The sequence below is a fragment of the Vombatus ursinus genome, unplaced genomic scaffold (assembly GCF_900497805.2).
Source record: "Vombatus ursinus unplaced genomic scaffold, bare-nosed wombat genome assembly UNPS02009205.1, whole genome shotgun sequence".
Classification (NCBI taxonomy): Eukaryota; Metazoa; Chordata; class Mammalia; order Diprotodontia; family Vombatidae; genus Vombatus; species Vombatus ursinus.
The window spans coordinates 47,248,099-47,264,793 of NW_020948983.1; the positions used below are offsets into that span (position 1 = coordinate 47,248,099).

Here is a 16,695-nt window from a genome sequence, read left to right on the forward strand (position 1 = left end):
CCCAGAAGGAGGGAATCACGGGTGGGGACACTGCACATTCTGCATATAACATCAGAATTTTTCAATGAGTTGATCAGTTTTACTTATCCCTTTTTTATTCTGTTACAAGGGATGACTCTTAAAGGTGATAAACAGGGAAATATAAATGACATTAGAACAAGAAATATCAATAAAATTCATTTTTTAAAAAAGTGGTTTGTTGGACAAAAAGATACTTCTCTGGGTTTTTGGTGACAAGGTTAAGACTATAAAGAAAAAACCATAAGGAGATGTAATATGTCCATCATAGCTGACATTTCTATGGCACGTTTGTGCCAATTTGCCAAATTTTTACCAAAGATGTTTTACATATTGTTATGACATCTGATTCTCACGTTAACTACATGAGGTAGGTAAGACAAATATTGTCATCTCCATTTTACAGATGAAGAAACTGAGGCTCAGAGAGGTTAGAAGACTTGCCAAGATCACAGAGTAAGATTCAGAATCATGACCTGAACATGAGTTCTCTAAAATCTAAGACATACATTCTCCTACATCAAGTGCTGTTGAACCAGATTAAAGTGTAATTGTGAAATATTTAACAAAATAAATAAAAATACAACACAGATAATATTAATTTGGGGTTTGTGAGTCAAATCTGATCTAAAATATAATGGAGAGGCATGGTTTAAGTATCTTAGCAGTGAACAAATAAGAGAATTTTGGTTAGTCTGGTAAAATGTTTTGGAGGCTAAAGATCCTGTTGTGTTGTATCTTAAAGTTATCTAAAAATCTTCTGTAGTATAAATGGAGAGTTCGTAGCTAAGCTGAATTTAGGCACATCTTCAGGACATTTTATCTTAGGAAACAAAAGCAGAAATATTGGTGACTTGACTTATATTGCTAAAAATGACAGCCACATATTCAGACATAAAGACAACATTCCATATGCATATTATACATGTAAACAATTTCTATGAAAAAATGAAAATTCACCTTACTTACCAATTCTCCCTTTGTTTCCTAATTTTAAAACAGTAAGTTACAAATAAGAAGGGCCAGGGTTTATTGTTACCTTTGGCTGAAAATTCTTTCTAAACCCAAATCTCTAACCATGTCATCTCACTCAACGTCTCTTATTTCTCACTGCTCATATTTATTAAAATTTGTAGTCTCATTAACATTTTGCTTACCCATCTCTTAGATTCTTTCCTCTAACATGAGCCCTACTTCCCCATTCACTATCAGAAGTATCATTATCCTATTTCTAGCTCAGTATCTTGATATCATCTTTATTTCTCTATCAACTTCAATTCGCTACAAGCTTTGTTGCTTTTTCCTCTAGAACAGTTATTGTACTTGTATCCTTTTTCTTTACTTCTGGCCACAGATTATCAACTTAGGCCCTAGTCACTTTACAGCTTTACTGACATTGCAATCCCAATACCTGCTGCCTTGAATCCAAGAATCTCCTTCTTCTCATAATCTACAATATTTATCTTGAAATGTCATTTTGATCACGATGTTCCCCTTACAATCTTGCTAAGGCTCCCATTTGTCTTTACCCTAAGTTATATCACCTAACTTTAAATTCTAAGCCTTGCCACTAAATGGTTGCTTTTAAGAGCTAACAGAATAGCTGCATGACTATACTCTTAGACAGTCTTGTTTCCATACAGAACAAATACTTGGTGTCTTCTGTACCTGCTTTATCTTCTTCACTTTCAAGCCATGTTTCATGTTGCATACACGTTGCTGAAAGCCCCTTTGTATTCCTTTCTGCCAAATCATTTCTTCCCCTTCCTTCAAATCTCTGCTCAATACCTACTTTCTTTACAAAGCCTTCCAAGACTACTATTCTTTAGGAGGCAACTCCAAAATTACACCATCTTTAAATATCTCTGCATTTTCTAACTACACAAAAGGCACTTCTTTGTTTACTGGGCCTTAAATCTTCAGAGAGCTACGCATACAACCACAGCTTCCGTTTTCTTTCTAAATTTCCCAGTAATCAAAGAAAGTTCCCTATACATTCTTAACTCTCATATGCATGGGTATGTATGAAGGACATGACCCCAAAGTTGAGAAATTTAGTAAAAAGTAAAACAAAAAATGTGATCTTTTGAACCACCCTGTGTATATGTGTGCGTGCACACATGCAGAGAGAGCTCTAGAACTAAAAATGATACTATCAATAGGTTATGAGCATATACAAAGGAGACATGTGAAATCCACACATGCACACAGAGGAAAGCATCCCAAGTTAATATCTGAATATTACCTTTCCTAAGATGTGAGGAAAGCAAAATTTTATGACTTTGGTCTTTAGCCAAAAAGCTAAGTGACAGCTGGATACGGCCTATATAAAGTCCTAAGCCTAAAGTCAAAAAGACCTGAATTCAAATTCAGCCTCAGACATTTACTAGCTACCTCGTGACTTTGGGTAAATCACTTTAAATCACTTAACCTGTTTGCCTCAGTTTCCTCATCTGTAAAATGGGGATAATAATAGCATTTATCTCTCAGGGTTGTTGTGAGGATCAAAGGAGATAATAATTATACACTGCTTAGAACAGTGCTTGAGACATAGTAAGCACTATGCAAATGTTAGCTATCATTATTAGCCTGTACCTCTTTAATTGAAAAACTGATTGGGAACTCAGGGAATACACATTTTATAGTTATAAAAGAAAAAACAAAGAAGGTGGAAAAGAAAATCTATTTCTAAAATACTCTTTAAAAACATACATCTATATAAATATAAAGTGAAGGAGGCAAAAAAGCTGTTTCACTAAAAGGGGGGCACTTAATATTAGGAAACAAATGGGTATATACAGCAGCATCAGCACTTAAAGGAGTCTAAAAAAGTTTACAGATATTTTGAAAATAAATTTGGTAACTTACATGAGTTGAAGCTGGAGACACGAATTTTAACCAGATGTGTTGTGTAATTTACTTTTGCAATCCATAAATAAAATATGTGCACATAAACATGCATATGTATATACTTATACATAATATGCATGCCATTGTAACACATTTTGAGAAATGAGCTTGGGAATCAAGGGAATGCTAAAAAGACACAGCTCTATTTTGATACAATAACCTTGTTCTTCACACTTTTTGTATATACTACTTAATGAGATTATTTTCATTTCCAGTTTTTTTCTATCAGCAACTCCTAAATTAATAGACTTGTAAAATTTATAGTTTCACTTAGGTGAAAAATTATAAATCAGAAATTACTACATGGTAAGATTAATTATTTTCACCATAGAATTTACCTATATATGCTTTAGAGAAGATTATTTACTCTATTACCACAGAAAATAAATTGTAGTACAGAATGAAGATATTATGGAGAAAAGATACGAATACTTTCAAATAAACTAATTTAGAATTATCTTTTTAAGCCAATTTAATCAAATATTTACTAAGCACCTACATTCCAGGCAACTGAACTAGGTGCTAGGGATATAGAGACAAGGCAAAAATGAAACAAAAGTGGCCAAGGCTTGGGAAACACAATTATAAATAACAATAATAACTCATACCATACTTGTGCAAAGGTTTACAAAGCATTCTCTTCTTAACCATCCAATATGTTAGGTAACTTGGCAGTTACCTCCCATAAGCTGAATAGTGGTACAAAGAAAAGGTTCAGGAATGGAAAGAAGGCTGCAGTGATTTCATCAAATTTGATCACCTTTCCAAGTTATGATTTTAAGAGATTAAGATTTTAATTTTAATGGTTAGAGTAGTTCAATTCATGTTCCACTGTATGCAAGGCAAAAATGAAATTTCAGAAAATCACCGAATACATTCATCAATAGATAATTACAATTTTTCATCCTATAAAACATACAAGATTTCTAAGTTTTCATCATTACCAGATGATCAGACTCTGGATAACTGTATACCAGAGACTAGGTGTGGCAATCATTTTGGGGTTTGTGTGGAAATGATGGGTTATGGGCCCAAATTGAGACCATGGTCCCAATTTGGGCCCCATTTGTCTAAGGGCCCTAGAAAACCTTTGGGCTGTCCTTGAATTCTCTCACTTGTCTCCCACTTGATCAAGGAGGTCTCTGGCGTTCCCGTGAGGCCATAATTCCATCATTTAGCCTTTCACTGTGGCTATACCCAATCTCCCAATTCTGTTACCCTTAACCTAGCCTAGCCCTCCATTGTCTTACCTCCCTATGGCCCCAGGCCATTTCCAACACTAGTTAGGCTCCATTCTCCCTTGGTTGTGTTGCCCAGGTCCCAGGTGTTCTGTTCACCCCAGCTTACAGACCACTCTCATTCAGATCTTCCTTAGACCCCTCCTCTAGTCACCCCAAACTACTTGGCCAATCCTTGATACCTCCCACAGTCTTTCTGTACATAAGGTCCATCTTGTCTCCATTAACGTGCTCAGATTTTTACAATCTAGCCAATAGCTCACAGGTGCTCAGATTCCTTAAGAGTCTGGCTAATATGGCGGATCTTGGCTTTGGCTGAAAGAAGGCTTGGGTCAAATTTTTTTGGGCAGGACCCGCATGCCATGATTTTGGGGTCCCAACACCCCTAAATCTCTAGACCTCATCAGAAATACACAGCACATTCATTTCAAACTACAAATAAGGGAATAATCTAATTCTGACAATTTCATTTTGAGCAAAATTTCTTACAGTACAGAACAGTGGCATGCTTAAGCATGAATGACAATATTTAAACAATACACTTTTACAAATATATTCAGTTCAATTCTAAAATTGTTCTACATGAGGAAAAGATGTCTTAGGTTAGCAAAACATGAGAATCACAAAATCTCAGAGCTGGAAGAGACCTTAGAGAATTTTGGATTCAGCATAATACAAATTCCCTAGCAATATATGAATCTCTATCTGGTGATCCAGTCAGTATTTGTTTTAATACTTTTAGTGGAAGAAAATTTACCATTTCATGAAGCACACTGTTCTATTATTGGAGTAACAGATCTAATTAAAAAGTTTCCTTTAAATTTCAATACATCAGGGATAAATGGTCTCATTAATAATGACATCCTTTCCAGCACAGTTTGCAACCTTCATACAACTTCAAAGACAGTTTTCAAGAGTTGTGAAGGCTGACTTTCCTTTATTAAAACAAAAATTGCTTCCCTGTGACTTAGAATCATGGAATGTCAAAGTCAGAAGGCACCTCAAATCATCTAGTCCAACCCATACCTAAACAGGCATCTCTTCTACAACATTCCAAATGGTTATCCAATATCAACTTAATTAAAATTTTCTAGTGATTAAAAACTTATTGTCAAATAATTCAAGCCTAGCAGGAAAAAAAAAAAAACTTTTTGTCTTCTAAGGAGGTCCATTCTATTTGAGGAAATGCTAATTACAAGGAAGTTTTTCATTATAATTAGGCAAACTGCCTTTCTACACTTCTACCTGGTGTTTCTAATTTTACACTCTGGAATCAAGCAAAACAAAGTTAGTACCTCTTCCATGCATTAAACTCTTGAATACTGGAAGAATGCTAACATGTTCTTCCTACTAATTCTATTCTCCAGGATAAATATGGTCAATTTCTTCAAATGATCCTTGAACAGAATTATTTTCAATCCCTCTCACTGTGCTAGCCAATCTCTGTATATAAACAACCTTGTCAATGTCATTCCTAAAAGGTGTTACCCAGACTGAAATATAATTCTCCAGACGGTTCAACTAGGGAACACAGATGAAATTCTCTTTACCAATGCATGTCAGGACCTTCTCCACTATTTATAGTCTTAAAAGAGTTAGCGACAGCCCTGAGAGATTAGGCCAAAGTCACAAAATATACATCACAGCATATGCCAGAGGCAGCACTTGAACCCAAGTCTTTCTGGCCAATTCTCTCTCTATTCAATGTTCTATCTATGGCATGCTGTCTCTCTCATCAGAAAGACCCAAGTTCAAATCCTGCCAAAGATACTTAGTAGTTGTGTGACTCTGGCCAGTTAAGTGGCACAGCAGAGGGCCAGGCCTAGAGTCTGGAAAACTTATTTTCCTGAATTCAAATCTAGCCTCACACTTATTAGCTGTGTGACCCTGAGCAAGTCACTTAATCCTGTCTGCCTCAGTTTCCTCATCTATAAAATGAGCTGGAGAAGGAAACGGCAAACCACTCCACTACCTTTTCAGGTAAACCTCAAACAGGGTCATGAAGAGCTGGACATGACTCTAATGACTGAACAACAGAGATGCTGATAACACCATCACCTACTTTGTTGTTGGAGAGTTGTGAGGATCAAATGAGAGAATATTTGCAAACTGCTTAACACAGTGCCTGGCACATAGTGGGCACTATATAAATGCATATTCCCTCCCACTTGGCACACATTAGGCACTAAATAAATGCTACTTTGACTGCTCACAGCAGCAATACAGAACAAGTCCACTTCCCCTTCTACATGAGAGCCCTTATCTAACTGAAGACAGCTTTCAGTTCTCCCCCTTTTCTTCTTTTCCAGTGTCATCATGGAGAAAAACAAGGATCATTTACATTAGATGAAACAGTCTCAGTGTCAGTAAGTTTATGTTAGTATCTAAGATGATGTCAGAATCCTAAAGTCTAGAACAGAAAAGTATGTTTGCTGCGGCGAAAGTCATAAAAACATTTCTAGAAGATAGTTAGTCTCTAAAATCTTTAGAAAAATCCATTTGTTTTAAAGTCCTTCCAACCCAATCTTCCCATCATAATGCATAATAGTAGCAGAATTCTTCAATTCCTAAGGTTTAACTCAAAAATTGCTTGATCATTTTCACTCTTTTCTTAATCAAAATAGAAAATATATAGCGTTTTCATATAAAAGCCCTGAGTAACCTTTTTGCTTTTTTATAATTTTTTTCAATCAATAAAAGTATTTTTTCTCTGCTCATCCACCTGCCACCCTCATCAAGAAGGCAATGAAAACAAAACTTACTGTTACAGGCACACAAAACAGATTCTCACATTGACCATTGTCCAAAAAGTCTCAATATGAACCCTAAGACAATTACCTCTGTCCTGAGGCAGGTAGAATACATGATTACAAGTCCTTTGGAATTCCGTTTTGTCATCGCATCTACCAGAGATCCTAAGTCTTTCAAAACTGTCTGTTGTTGCTATATAATTTTTTCCTTGGTTCTACTCACTTTGCTCTGCATTAGTCTTCTTAGACTTTTCTGTTAACCATCCACTTCATTTCTCACAGCACAAACAGTATTCCATAACATTCACATGTGATAATTTGTTCTACTAGTCCCAAAATCATAGATACCACCCCAGTTTCCAATTTTCTGACACTACAAAAAGAGTTGCTATAGTTTTATACATATGGGTCCTTTTGCTCTTTTATTGATCTCTCTGGGGTATAGATCTAGTAGTGGTGTTGCTGGGTCAAAAGGTAGGCGCTAGTTTTGGGGGAATAGTTTCAAATTGCTTTATAGGATGGCTGAACCAGTCCACAGCTCCACCAAAAATGTGTTAATGTACCTGTTTTCCCATAGCCTTTTCATCACTTGTCAATCAAAAGAGTGTGAGGTATATAGTCAGAATGTTTTAATTTGTATTTTTTGAATTAGAAATTCAGAGCATTTTTTAAAATATGGCTATTGAGAGCTTAGATTTCTTCCTTTGCAAAATGTCTGTTCATATCCTTTGACCATTTATTAATTGGGGAATTGCTTTTATTCTTATTATTTTAAATCAGTTCCCTGTATCAATCATCATCATCAGTAGATTTGCTCATGGGAAATCATGACAAAATTTGTTTACCAGGAAAACTTTATCAGTATTTCATTGTATGTAATACAATTCACTGCATATAATACATTGTATGTATTTCATGATGGCATGCTTGCATGGGTTCTGGATTATGGACAATACTCTTGTGCTTTCCCAGTCCCAATGAAGTGAAGCAAGGCTGTCCACTTGTTGCCATGCTTTTTATCATGTTTCCAGCAATGTTGTCAGATGCCCTCAATGAGTATGAAAACAACATCAAAGTCAACTGTCATACTGACAGTAAATTATTTCACTTGAAAAGGCTACAAGCCAAGATTAAAGTGGAGGGAGAGTTGGTGCTCAACCTTTTGTTCACAGATGACTGTGTACTCAGTGCAGCCCCTAAAGCTGAGATGCAATACAGTATGAATTGATTCTCTGCTGCTTGTGCTAATTTTGGCCTAAAGATTAACACCAAAAAAACAGAGGTTCTCCGCCAGCCAGCACTACACCATCCATACATGGAAACATTGGTTATAACAAATGGAAAGATTTTGTTCACTTACCTTGGCAGTTTACTTTCCAGGGATGCACAATGCACACACAGATGATGAGGCTAACATATGCATTGCCAGAGCTAGCTCAGTGTTTGGGAAGCTCCAAAAGAAAAGTATGGGAGAGATGAGGTATCAGACTGCCTACCCAACTGAAGGTGTACAAAGCCACTGTGCTGACCTCATTGTTGTATGCCTGTAAAACCTGGACAATCCATCAGCACCATGCCAGGAAACTGAATTACTTCCATTTGAATTGTCTCAGGAAGATTCTGAAGATCACCTGGCAGGATAAATAAGGTACCAGACACTGAGGTCCTTTCTTAAGCTGAACTGCCAAGTCTTCAAACTCTACTTCAGAGAGTGCAACTCTGATAGGCTGGCTTCAAATTCCAAATGTACGATTCTCTAGAAGACTATTTTATAGAGAACTCGCACAAGGCAAGTGCTCATGTGGTGGTCAGAAGCAGCAATCCAAGGACACTCTCAAGGTCTCTCTGAAGAACTGTGTAATCAACTGTGACACATGGAAGACACTGGCACAGGACCACCCAGCACGGTGTGCCCACATCAAAGAAGGGGCCGTGCTCTATGAACAAAGCAGAATTGCAGCAGCTCAAAAGAAATGAGATGCACAAATTTAGAGACATCTCCACTCCCAATGTTCATATGGACTATTTGTGCCAACCTGTGGTAGAGCCTTCCAACCCTGTATTGGTCTGATTAGCCACAGTCCGTCACACTATAACTTGACTCTAAAATAATGATGGTATTTTGGTCTTCAAGCAGGAAAGACAACAACTACTATGTGCCAGACACTACACTAAGAGCTTCACAATATTACATAATTTGATCCTCACAACAATCCTAGAAGTAGGTGCTATTAATGTCCCTATTTTACAGTGAAAGGAACTAAGGCAAACAGAGATGAACTGAATTACCCAAGGTCACACAGCTAGTAGGTGTCTAAAGCTAGATGTGAACTCCAGTCTTCCTGACTCCAGGCTCATTAAGAGAAATTTGCTGCCAATATTTTCTTCCATTTCCTGTTTCTCTTCTAATTTTAATTGCACTTTTTTATGCCTTATCCAACTTCTACTGAAGTTAGACTGAGTGATCTACTTCGTGTTCTGTTAATCTGGACATTTACAATTTTTTAATATTCAACCATTTCATTTAGCTTGTCAGCTTTTTGGCATGTAACTGGGCAAAATATTTTCTGACAATTATTTTTACTTTTTCATTACTGTATGAATTCATAATTTTCATTTCTTATACTGGTGGTTTAGTTTTCTTTTTTTAGATCAAGGTTGTCTATAATTTTGTTCTATGATCCACATTTCACTTATTTTTTTTTGTTAGATTTAATCTAGGTCTGCCCACTATTATAGTTTTACTATCTATCTCTCCTTTCAACTGATTTAATATTTTCTTTAAGTATTTAATTTTATGCCACTTGTTACACATTTAGTATTGATACTAATACACTGTGATACCTTTCAACGACATGTAGTTTCCCAGTTTATCTTTTTTTTAAGTCTATTTTAGCTACTGTCTAGTCTATTACAATTGCTACCTGACTTTTTTACTTTAGAAGAAACAGTAGATTTTGATCCAGCCCTTGTATTAATGCTTATAAAAAACATGCTGTTGAATTCTACTTTCTAATCCATCTGGCTATCCTCTTCAGTTTTATGGATGAATTTATCCCATTTATGGTTAACAGTAATTGTTAATCATGTGTTTCCCTCTATCTTCTTCTCTTGTGCTTTTCCTTCTATTTGTTTTCTGCCCCACTTTATTAAATAAGAAATGTGCTCAGCACCAAAGCTCTAGGTCTGGTAACCCGCTTCTGTTCTCCTGCTCCCCCTTCCTTCCCTCTCCCAATACCCAATCACAAATTCTTAATTATTTTTCCCTTTTCTTTTAAATCCCTCTTTGAGATCTCCCTAGGTAGTTTGTTTCGTTTAGGATTAACCCCTCCCTTAATTTATCCTCGTGTATTTCTGTATCCAATTTCAAGTGTATTCTTTCCTTTGACCAGTTCAAATGAAAGTGAAATCAACTGTTTGCCCCTACTCTTTCCTCCTTGTTCATTAATTTTATATGAATACCCCAATTATGTGAAACAACATTCTCCATCCTTCTTCTCTCTTTCCTATCTCTAGTATATTTTTCTTCCCTACCCTTTTCTTCTTTTAAGATCACAGAAACACATAAAGCCATTTTCATGCTCTCTATCTTAGCCAAGTGCAGACTGACATGAAATGGTGTGTTAAACCTTAGATTAGCTCATATACATAACAACTGAATTTTGGCTCACATTAAATGTGACTTGGTATCATTTTCTGATTTGCAATAAATCAAATTTTGCATTGTTTGACCTCTCATTAATTGCACTTTAGCTGTATTTTTGATGCCTATTAACAATATAAGATTTACTTAAACAGAAAAACAAACTTGGGATATTTCTTTCAGGGTTCTTTGCCGCACAGTTTGAGAGACAAGCACTAGGCAATTTCATTAAAGATGCATTTTTCTCCCTGAAGTATTATATTTAGTTTTGCTGATTAAGTCATTCTTGGTCATAAGCCTGTATCTTTTGCCTTCTGATATACAGCATTCCAAACTCATTCCTTTAGAACTGGAACTGCTAAATGGTGTAGGATTCTGGCGGTGGCTCCTCCAAACATGAATTGTTTCTTTCTGATTGCTTCAGTATTTTTCCTTTGACTTGGAAATTCTGAATCTTGACTATAATGTTCCTGGGAGTTTTCATCTTGAGGTTTCTTTCAGGAGCAACTCTCAATTCTTCATCAACAACTCTGCTTGGTTTCAATTCCACAGAACTTTATGCATCCCTCAGGATAAACTGATCACCTGAAATCTTATCACCATGAAGATTCAGTTTTTGGTACTCAATACCTACTCAACTCCCTCAGTTGCCTCTTCCCTCTCAATAGAGGGTTAGAGTGTAGAGCAATAAACTCTTCCCAAAGCTCTCCTTTACACAGAACTCAGATCAGAACTTTCCAAGTAACTCTCCATTTTCTAAGTTCTGCTTGGTTTCAACTTCAGGGATCAACTATCCCCTTTCCATTTTTTAACTTCCATGTATGTGTTGTGTTCTACCATTAGACTGTAAGCTTCTTTAAGGCAGAGGCTGCCTTTTTCTTATTTTTATTCCTAAGACTTTGTATAGTGCCTGGCACATAGCGGGTATTTAATGTTTAATGAGTTGAAGGAGTAACTTGTGGGTTCTTTTTATTTTCACTTTGTCCTCTGCTTTTAAGAGACCTGGACATAAAAATAAAAACATTTGTAATTTCTTAAAATATAATATCTATGCTTTTTTGGAGGGGTTGTACAGTGATTATTAGATTATTTCTCTTCAATCTGTTTTCCAGCTGTTTCTGCTGAGATAACTTATATTTTCTTCTATTTTTCCAGTCTTTTGACTTATTTTAATATTTCTTATTGTTGCATGCACTCACTAGATTTTCTACATGGTCCATTATATTTTCAAGTAGTTGTTTTTTGGGTTAAGGTTTTGTATTTCTTGTTCTAAGCTGCTGATTCTCTTTTCAGTTCTTTCATAGGTCTCATTTATTTTTCCACCCCCCCCCCCAGTCCCCATGCTTTCATTTGGTTTTTAAAATCATTTTTAATTCTTTAAAAAACAATCCTGCTTCATCTCTTACAGGAACTATAGTTGAACTTGTGCCCAAGTTGTGTCTTTCTTTGAGGCTTTGCTTGCAGATATACTGAAGTCATTCTCTTTTTCTGGGATGTCTTAAGCATCCTTGCCATCATAATAGCTCTTAATGGTGGGATTTTTTCTTGTTTGCTCATTACTACAGCCTATTTCCTGATTCATACTTTATGTTAAGGCCAGGTTATACCCACTTCGGAGGGAATATCTGAACTGAGTTTGTGTCCTTCTGCTGCTTTCTTGAGGGTACTGAGTATTGGGCTATTCCAGGATCTCAGGGACAGCTCCAGCTGGGGGAAATCTGCAAACTTTCAGTACTCCAAAGTTGCCTGATTCAGGACAGTTGTCCTCGTCTGAACTCTGCCAGTTTCTGGCTTGGATTTGGGACTAAGCAACACAGCTATAGGTTTGCCCCTGGTTGGAGTTCCAGTAGATTACTGCTGGACTCAGCTACCATCAGTAAGCTTCAGACTGGGCTGGTGACTGGAACTGAGACAATATTGTACTCCTGGAGTCAGTCACACAAGTGCTGCTTGATCCTGAACTTACGCCTTGCTAAGAACTCGGCCCAGGGCCCACAAGCAAGCCTCACTGTGGATTACCACTCCTAAGCACAGATCCCTTCCCTAGGTCACCCTTGATATGTGAACTGAGAATTAGCAACACAGCTGCCAATTGGCACCTGTCTCTCCACTCAAAATTGGACCCCCTTATACAGGTCTGAAATTGCTTCTAGTGCACAATCTCTTTAAAATACTGTGCTGCAGTGCTCCACATTACACTCTCCCTAACAGACTCTGTCCCCAGTGTCTATAGATTTGTCTGTCTCCCTATGCTAACCTGGGAAGGAAAAATGACACTAATTTTTTTCTTGGATTTCCCAATCAGAACTTGGTCTGGTGTGTTTCCTAGATCTTTGTGGAAGAGTAGTGATGGGGTGCTAAGCTCCCTTTTCCTAATACTCCATTATCTTGGCTCTTCCTTTCCTTTTTTTTTTCCCCCATCTCATAGTCCCAGTGACTTCTCAGTTTTCTAAGAAGCACTATTTTCTAATCCTTTAACTATTTTCATTATTTTTCAATGGATGAGTTCTATTGTTCTTAGCTTAAGTTATAAAGCCTGAAAACAGAACATAGCTTTTCTGGTCCCTTATTAAAGACCTTGTTCAGTTTCATATAAATAGAAAAAAGTATTTAATACACATTTTTCTCTCAGTCAAGAGAAAAAAAAATTGGCTTAGTCCTCTGGCCCAGGAGCTGAAATAAACAACAGGAGTTCTTTAAGAGTGCATCTTATTTCCCATCTCTATGTCTTCATAATGGCTAATATGCCTTGCAAGTACTACTTTTTCACCTCTAAACTACAGAATTTCACCTCTAAACTACAGAATACATTCCTTCAAGATACAGCCTAAGCACCACCTTCTAACACAGAATTTCTTAATAATACTACAAATGCTAATTTAATTATTTTGTAAATATTTATTTGTAATTTAACTATCTTGTAATTATTCTGTATATAGTTGGGATATATACATGTTGTCTCCCCAGAAGGATGCAAGATCCTTAAGAACAGTGATTGTTTTATTTTTTGTCATTGTATTCCCAGTCCCTCTTAAAGTGCCTGGCATATACTACGAACTTAATAAAAGCCTGTTGATTGAAGTTATGGGAGTGAAGTTTCTCTTTATACCACTACATATTGCTACTCCACATACTTAGCAAACATAAGACAGAAGGATCATATATACTCTCTACAGAAATTGGGGGAGAAAGGTAGCAGGGGTATAGGTGTACTAAGTAAAAATTCCTAACAATCTCCTGACGTTTACTGCATTACCAAGGGAGCCCCAAAGAGTCAATACTGGATGAGAAAGAACGCTGATTTGGTTCTGTCAGGATCCAAACTATGGAATAGGAGCAAAGGGTTTCCTCTCCTTAATTTCTCTCACTAAATGATAGGTGAACATTTCCCAGAAGGCAAGAGAATATCAAATTCATGATTTCTAATCTAGCCTATGATTGATCCTTGCTGAATATTACTTTATTTAGTAAGCTCTATGCAGAACCAAGCTCAAGACAATGACAGTTAATATATTTGGCTTTAACTATTCAAAACAAAACATTAAATGCCTACTATGAGCAAGGTACGGTAAGCTATGTAGTTATCTAGGTGATACTGGATAAAATTATTCAAGCTAGTCCTTTATGCATGTTTCATAACAAGAACTCCCCCCCAAAATTAGTAAGCATACTATTAAAGAAAAGACTACCCTAAAACTGAATGGCATGTTACCTTTTTGGCACTTTCAGGACCTGCTTCATCAAAGCGAAATCGAACAATTCTGAAATCTTTACAATAAATAATTAACTCTGTTGGATTAAATTTTAGTTTCTGGTTGGGGCCTAGGATCTTCTGTTTCCTTTTGTTGTCATTTACTGAAATAAAAGAAGATTTTAAAGAAAGAACATTGTTAAATTATGTTTTTAAATGCATAATCTCCAATACTCATCAATAAAGCATATTTTAGTAAAATATTACTTAAAATATCAAAATTGCCATAATTTGAGCACTAAATAATTTAGACTTTCATCCAGTATTTAATGATTATTTTTTACCTGTCCTTGAGTCTATTTTGGGAGATTGGGAGGTGATTGTGTGCAACTAGATAAATGTTTTTCAAATTAAACAACTACTAAAAAGTATCACTATTCAGATAAATTATTAAATTTACAATCTATTAATTCAAAAATAATAGGAATAACCAAGACAATATAAAAATTTATATCCACGCTACAATAATTATTCATTTACTTTATGATGATATAACCCATTCATATAGAGCAGGGATCAGCAAACAAGGACCCATGGGCTAAATCCAGCTTGCCACTTGTTTTTTATACAGCCTATGAGTTAAGAATGGTTTTTACAAAATGTAAATGTAAATGGTTTTAACAAAATGACAGGCAGTAGGCTGGATTTGGCTTAGGGGTCCTAATTTGCCAACCTCTAGAATAGTGACTCAGCTTTATGAAGCAACCTTGTAAAACAGGCAATACAAATTATCTCTATTCTAGAGATAAGGAAATAAATGCTCAAGAAGTTTCAAATAAAATAACCAAGACCACATAGGGAACATATGCAGGATTGAGGATTTGAAACCTAGCGTTTTGGCTCCAAAGCCCAGCACTCTTTTCACTTACATGCTGCTGCCAAATAACAGCTACAAATTAATTCTTTTAACTGTGTTATTTAGATTCATAATCCTGTTGAAACCCAAGTGACATTTGACATCAAATATAAACTTTGATGAACCTTTTTACTCATCAAAAAGTAAAAAGTTAACAGAAGTATAATCCAAGCAACTTTAGACTCTTGCATCAATATTCTAATTTCTGAGCAAAATCAACTTGTTAAAAACTATTTACTCAGAGTTATGTACATACCTGTCACAATTTGCTCAATACATGTTAAAGGGACATCATGTTCACCAAGGAGAAGGTTTTTATAATGAAATTTCTGAAATTAAAAAATATTTCTGCTTACAAAGTTTTCAGCTTTACTGAGTTATATACTTATATTCTAAACGCTAAAGAAGTTTTTTATGGCACTTCTAAAAATAAAGAAAACAAAAAATAAAAAATGTGCAACCAAGGCCAAGGTATAGAAGGCATATGGGCCTCTATCATTACTACGATAGCCCTCACCTAGGATAAACTGTAGTCTCAACAAGATTTCATGTGGATTAAAATGTGTAAGGCAGGAAAGGGCAGTGTTATTGGCTTTGCTGCCTCTTTGCTGTTGTTCAGTGGTTTTAGTCAGGTCCAACTCCTTCATGACCCCATTTTGGGGTTTTCTTAGCAAAGATACCAGAGTGGCTTGACAATTCTTTCTTCAGCTTATTTTACAGATGAGAAAACTGAGGCAAACAGGGTTAAGTGACTTGCCCAGATCACACAGTTCATAAGTGTTTAAGGCTAGATTTGAACGTAGGCTGATTCTAGGCCCCATGATTTATCCACTGTACCACCTAAATGCTAAAGTCTGGGGAAGGCAATCATACTCATATGCTATATTCTAGGGATAGCTCTGTATGAAGCTATAATCACATTTAAAGTGAATTGGGAATCTAATTGCCTGTAGTAGAAAGCATTGAGCTCTACCATCAAAATTATTCCTATTTCAATGAAGGTCTATGGGTTCTTTTCAATGTCATTTACAGTAACTCATATTAACTGTGGAAAATTACCTCTTATAAACAAAAAGCTTATTTAAGAATTGATTTTATATTCAGTTTTTAAAAATATTATTTGGTAAGCTACATTTTATTTATTCACGTGCTGTTAGTATTTTTATTATTTTCAAACTTAGCTATTCACTTTTGAAGAATATTGTCAATAGGGCCATTTATAAGATTTTTCAGATGTGTCGATCCATCCACACACCAAGGGTCAGTGTTAAGGATGAAGTCAGAGCAGAAGGAATAAATGATGTATCATAGGAATAAAAGAGATGTATCATATAGGCATTGCCCTAACCCAATACTCAAACTTGGCATTTTTCAATATAAGATGGCCACGTGGAATGGAAAAGTATTTATTTAAATATTTACTCTGTGCTAAGCACTGTGTTAAGGTCAAGGAATACAAAAAAGGTAGAATTCTGGCCTTGAAACGATTATAACGACCTATAAATGTTAATCTAGGAAATCTGATAGTA

The 16,695-nt window shown here is 35.9% G+C and overlaps 1 protein-coding gene across 1 annotated transcript in view; it reads right to left on the bottom strand.

The window, feature by feature from the left end:
- The window catches only part of MTMR10 (myotubularin related protein 10), an 80,484-nt gene that overhangs the window by 36,878 nt on the left and 26,911 nt on the right, over positions 1–16,695 (bottom strand). Inside the window, exons 4-5 of the mRNA XM_027851494.1 lie at positions 15,423–15,495; positions 14,272–14,414 (exon numbers count right to left, since the gene is read on the bottom strand). Coding sequence (XP_027707295.1) covers positions 14,272–14,414; positions 15,423–15,495 — 216 coding nt within the window. The remainder of the gene's footprint in view (positions 1–14,271; positions 14,415–15,422; positions 15,496–16,695) is intronic.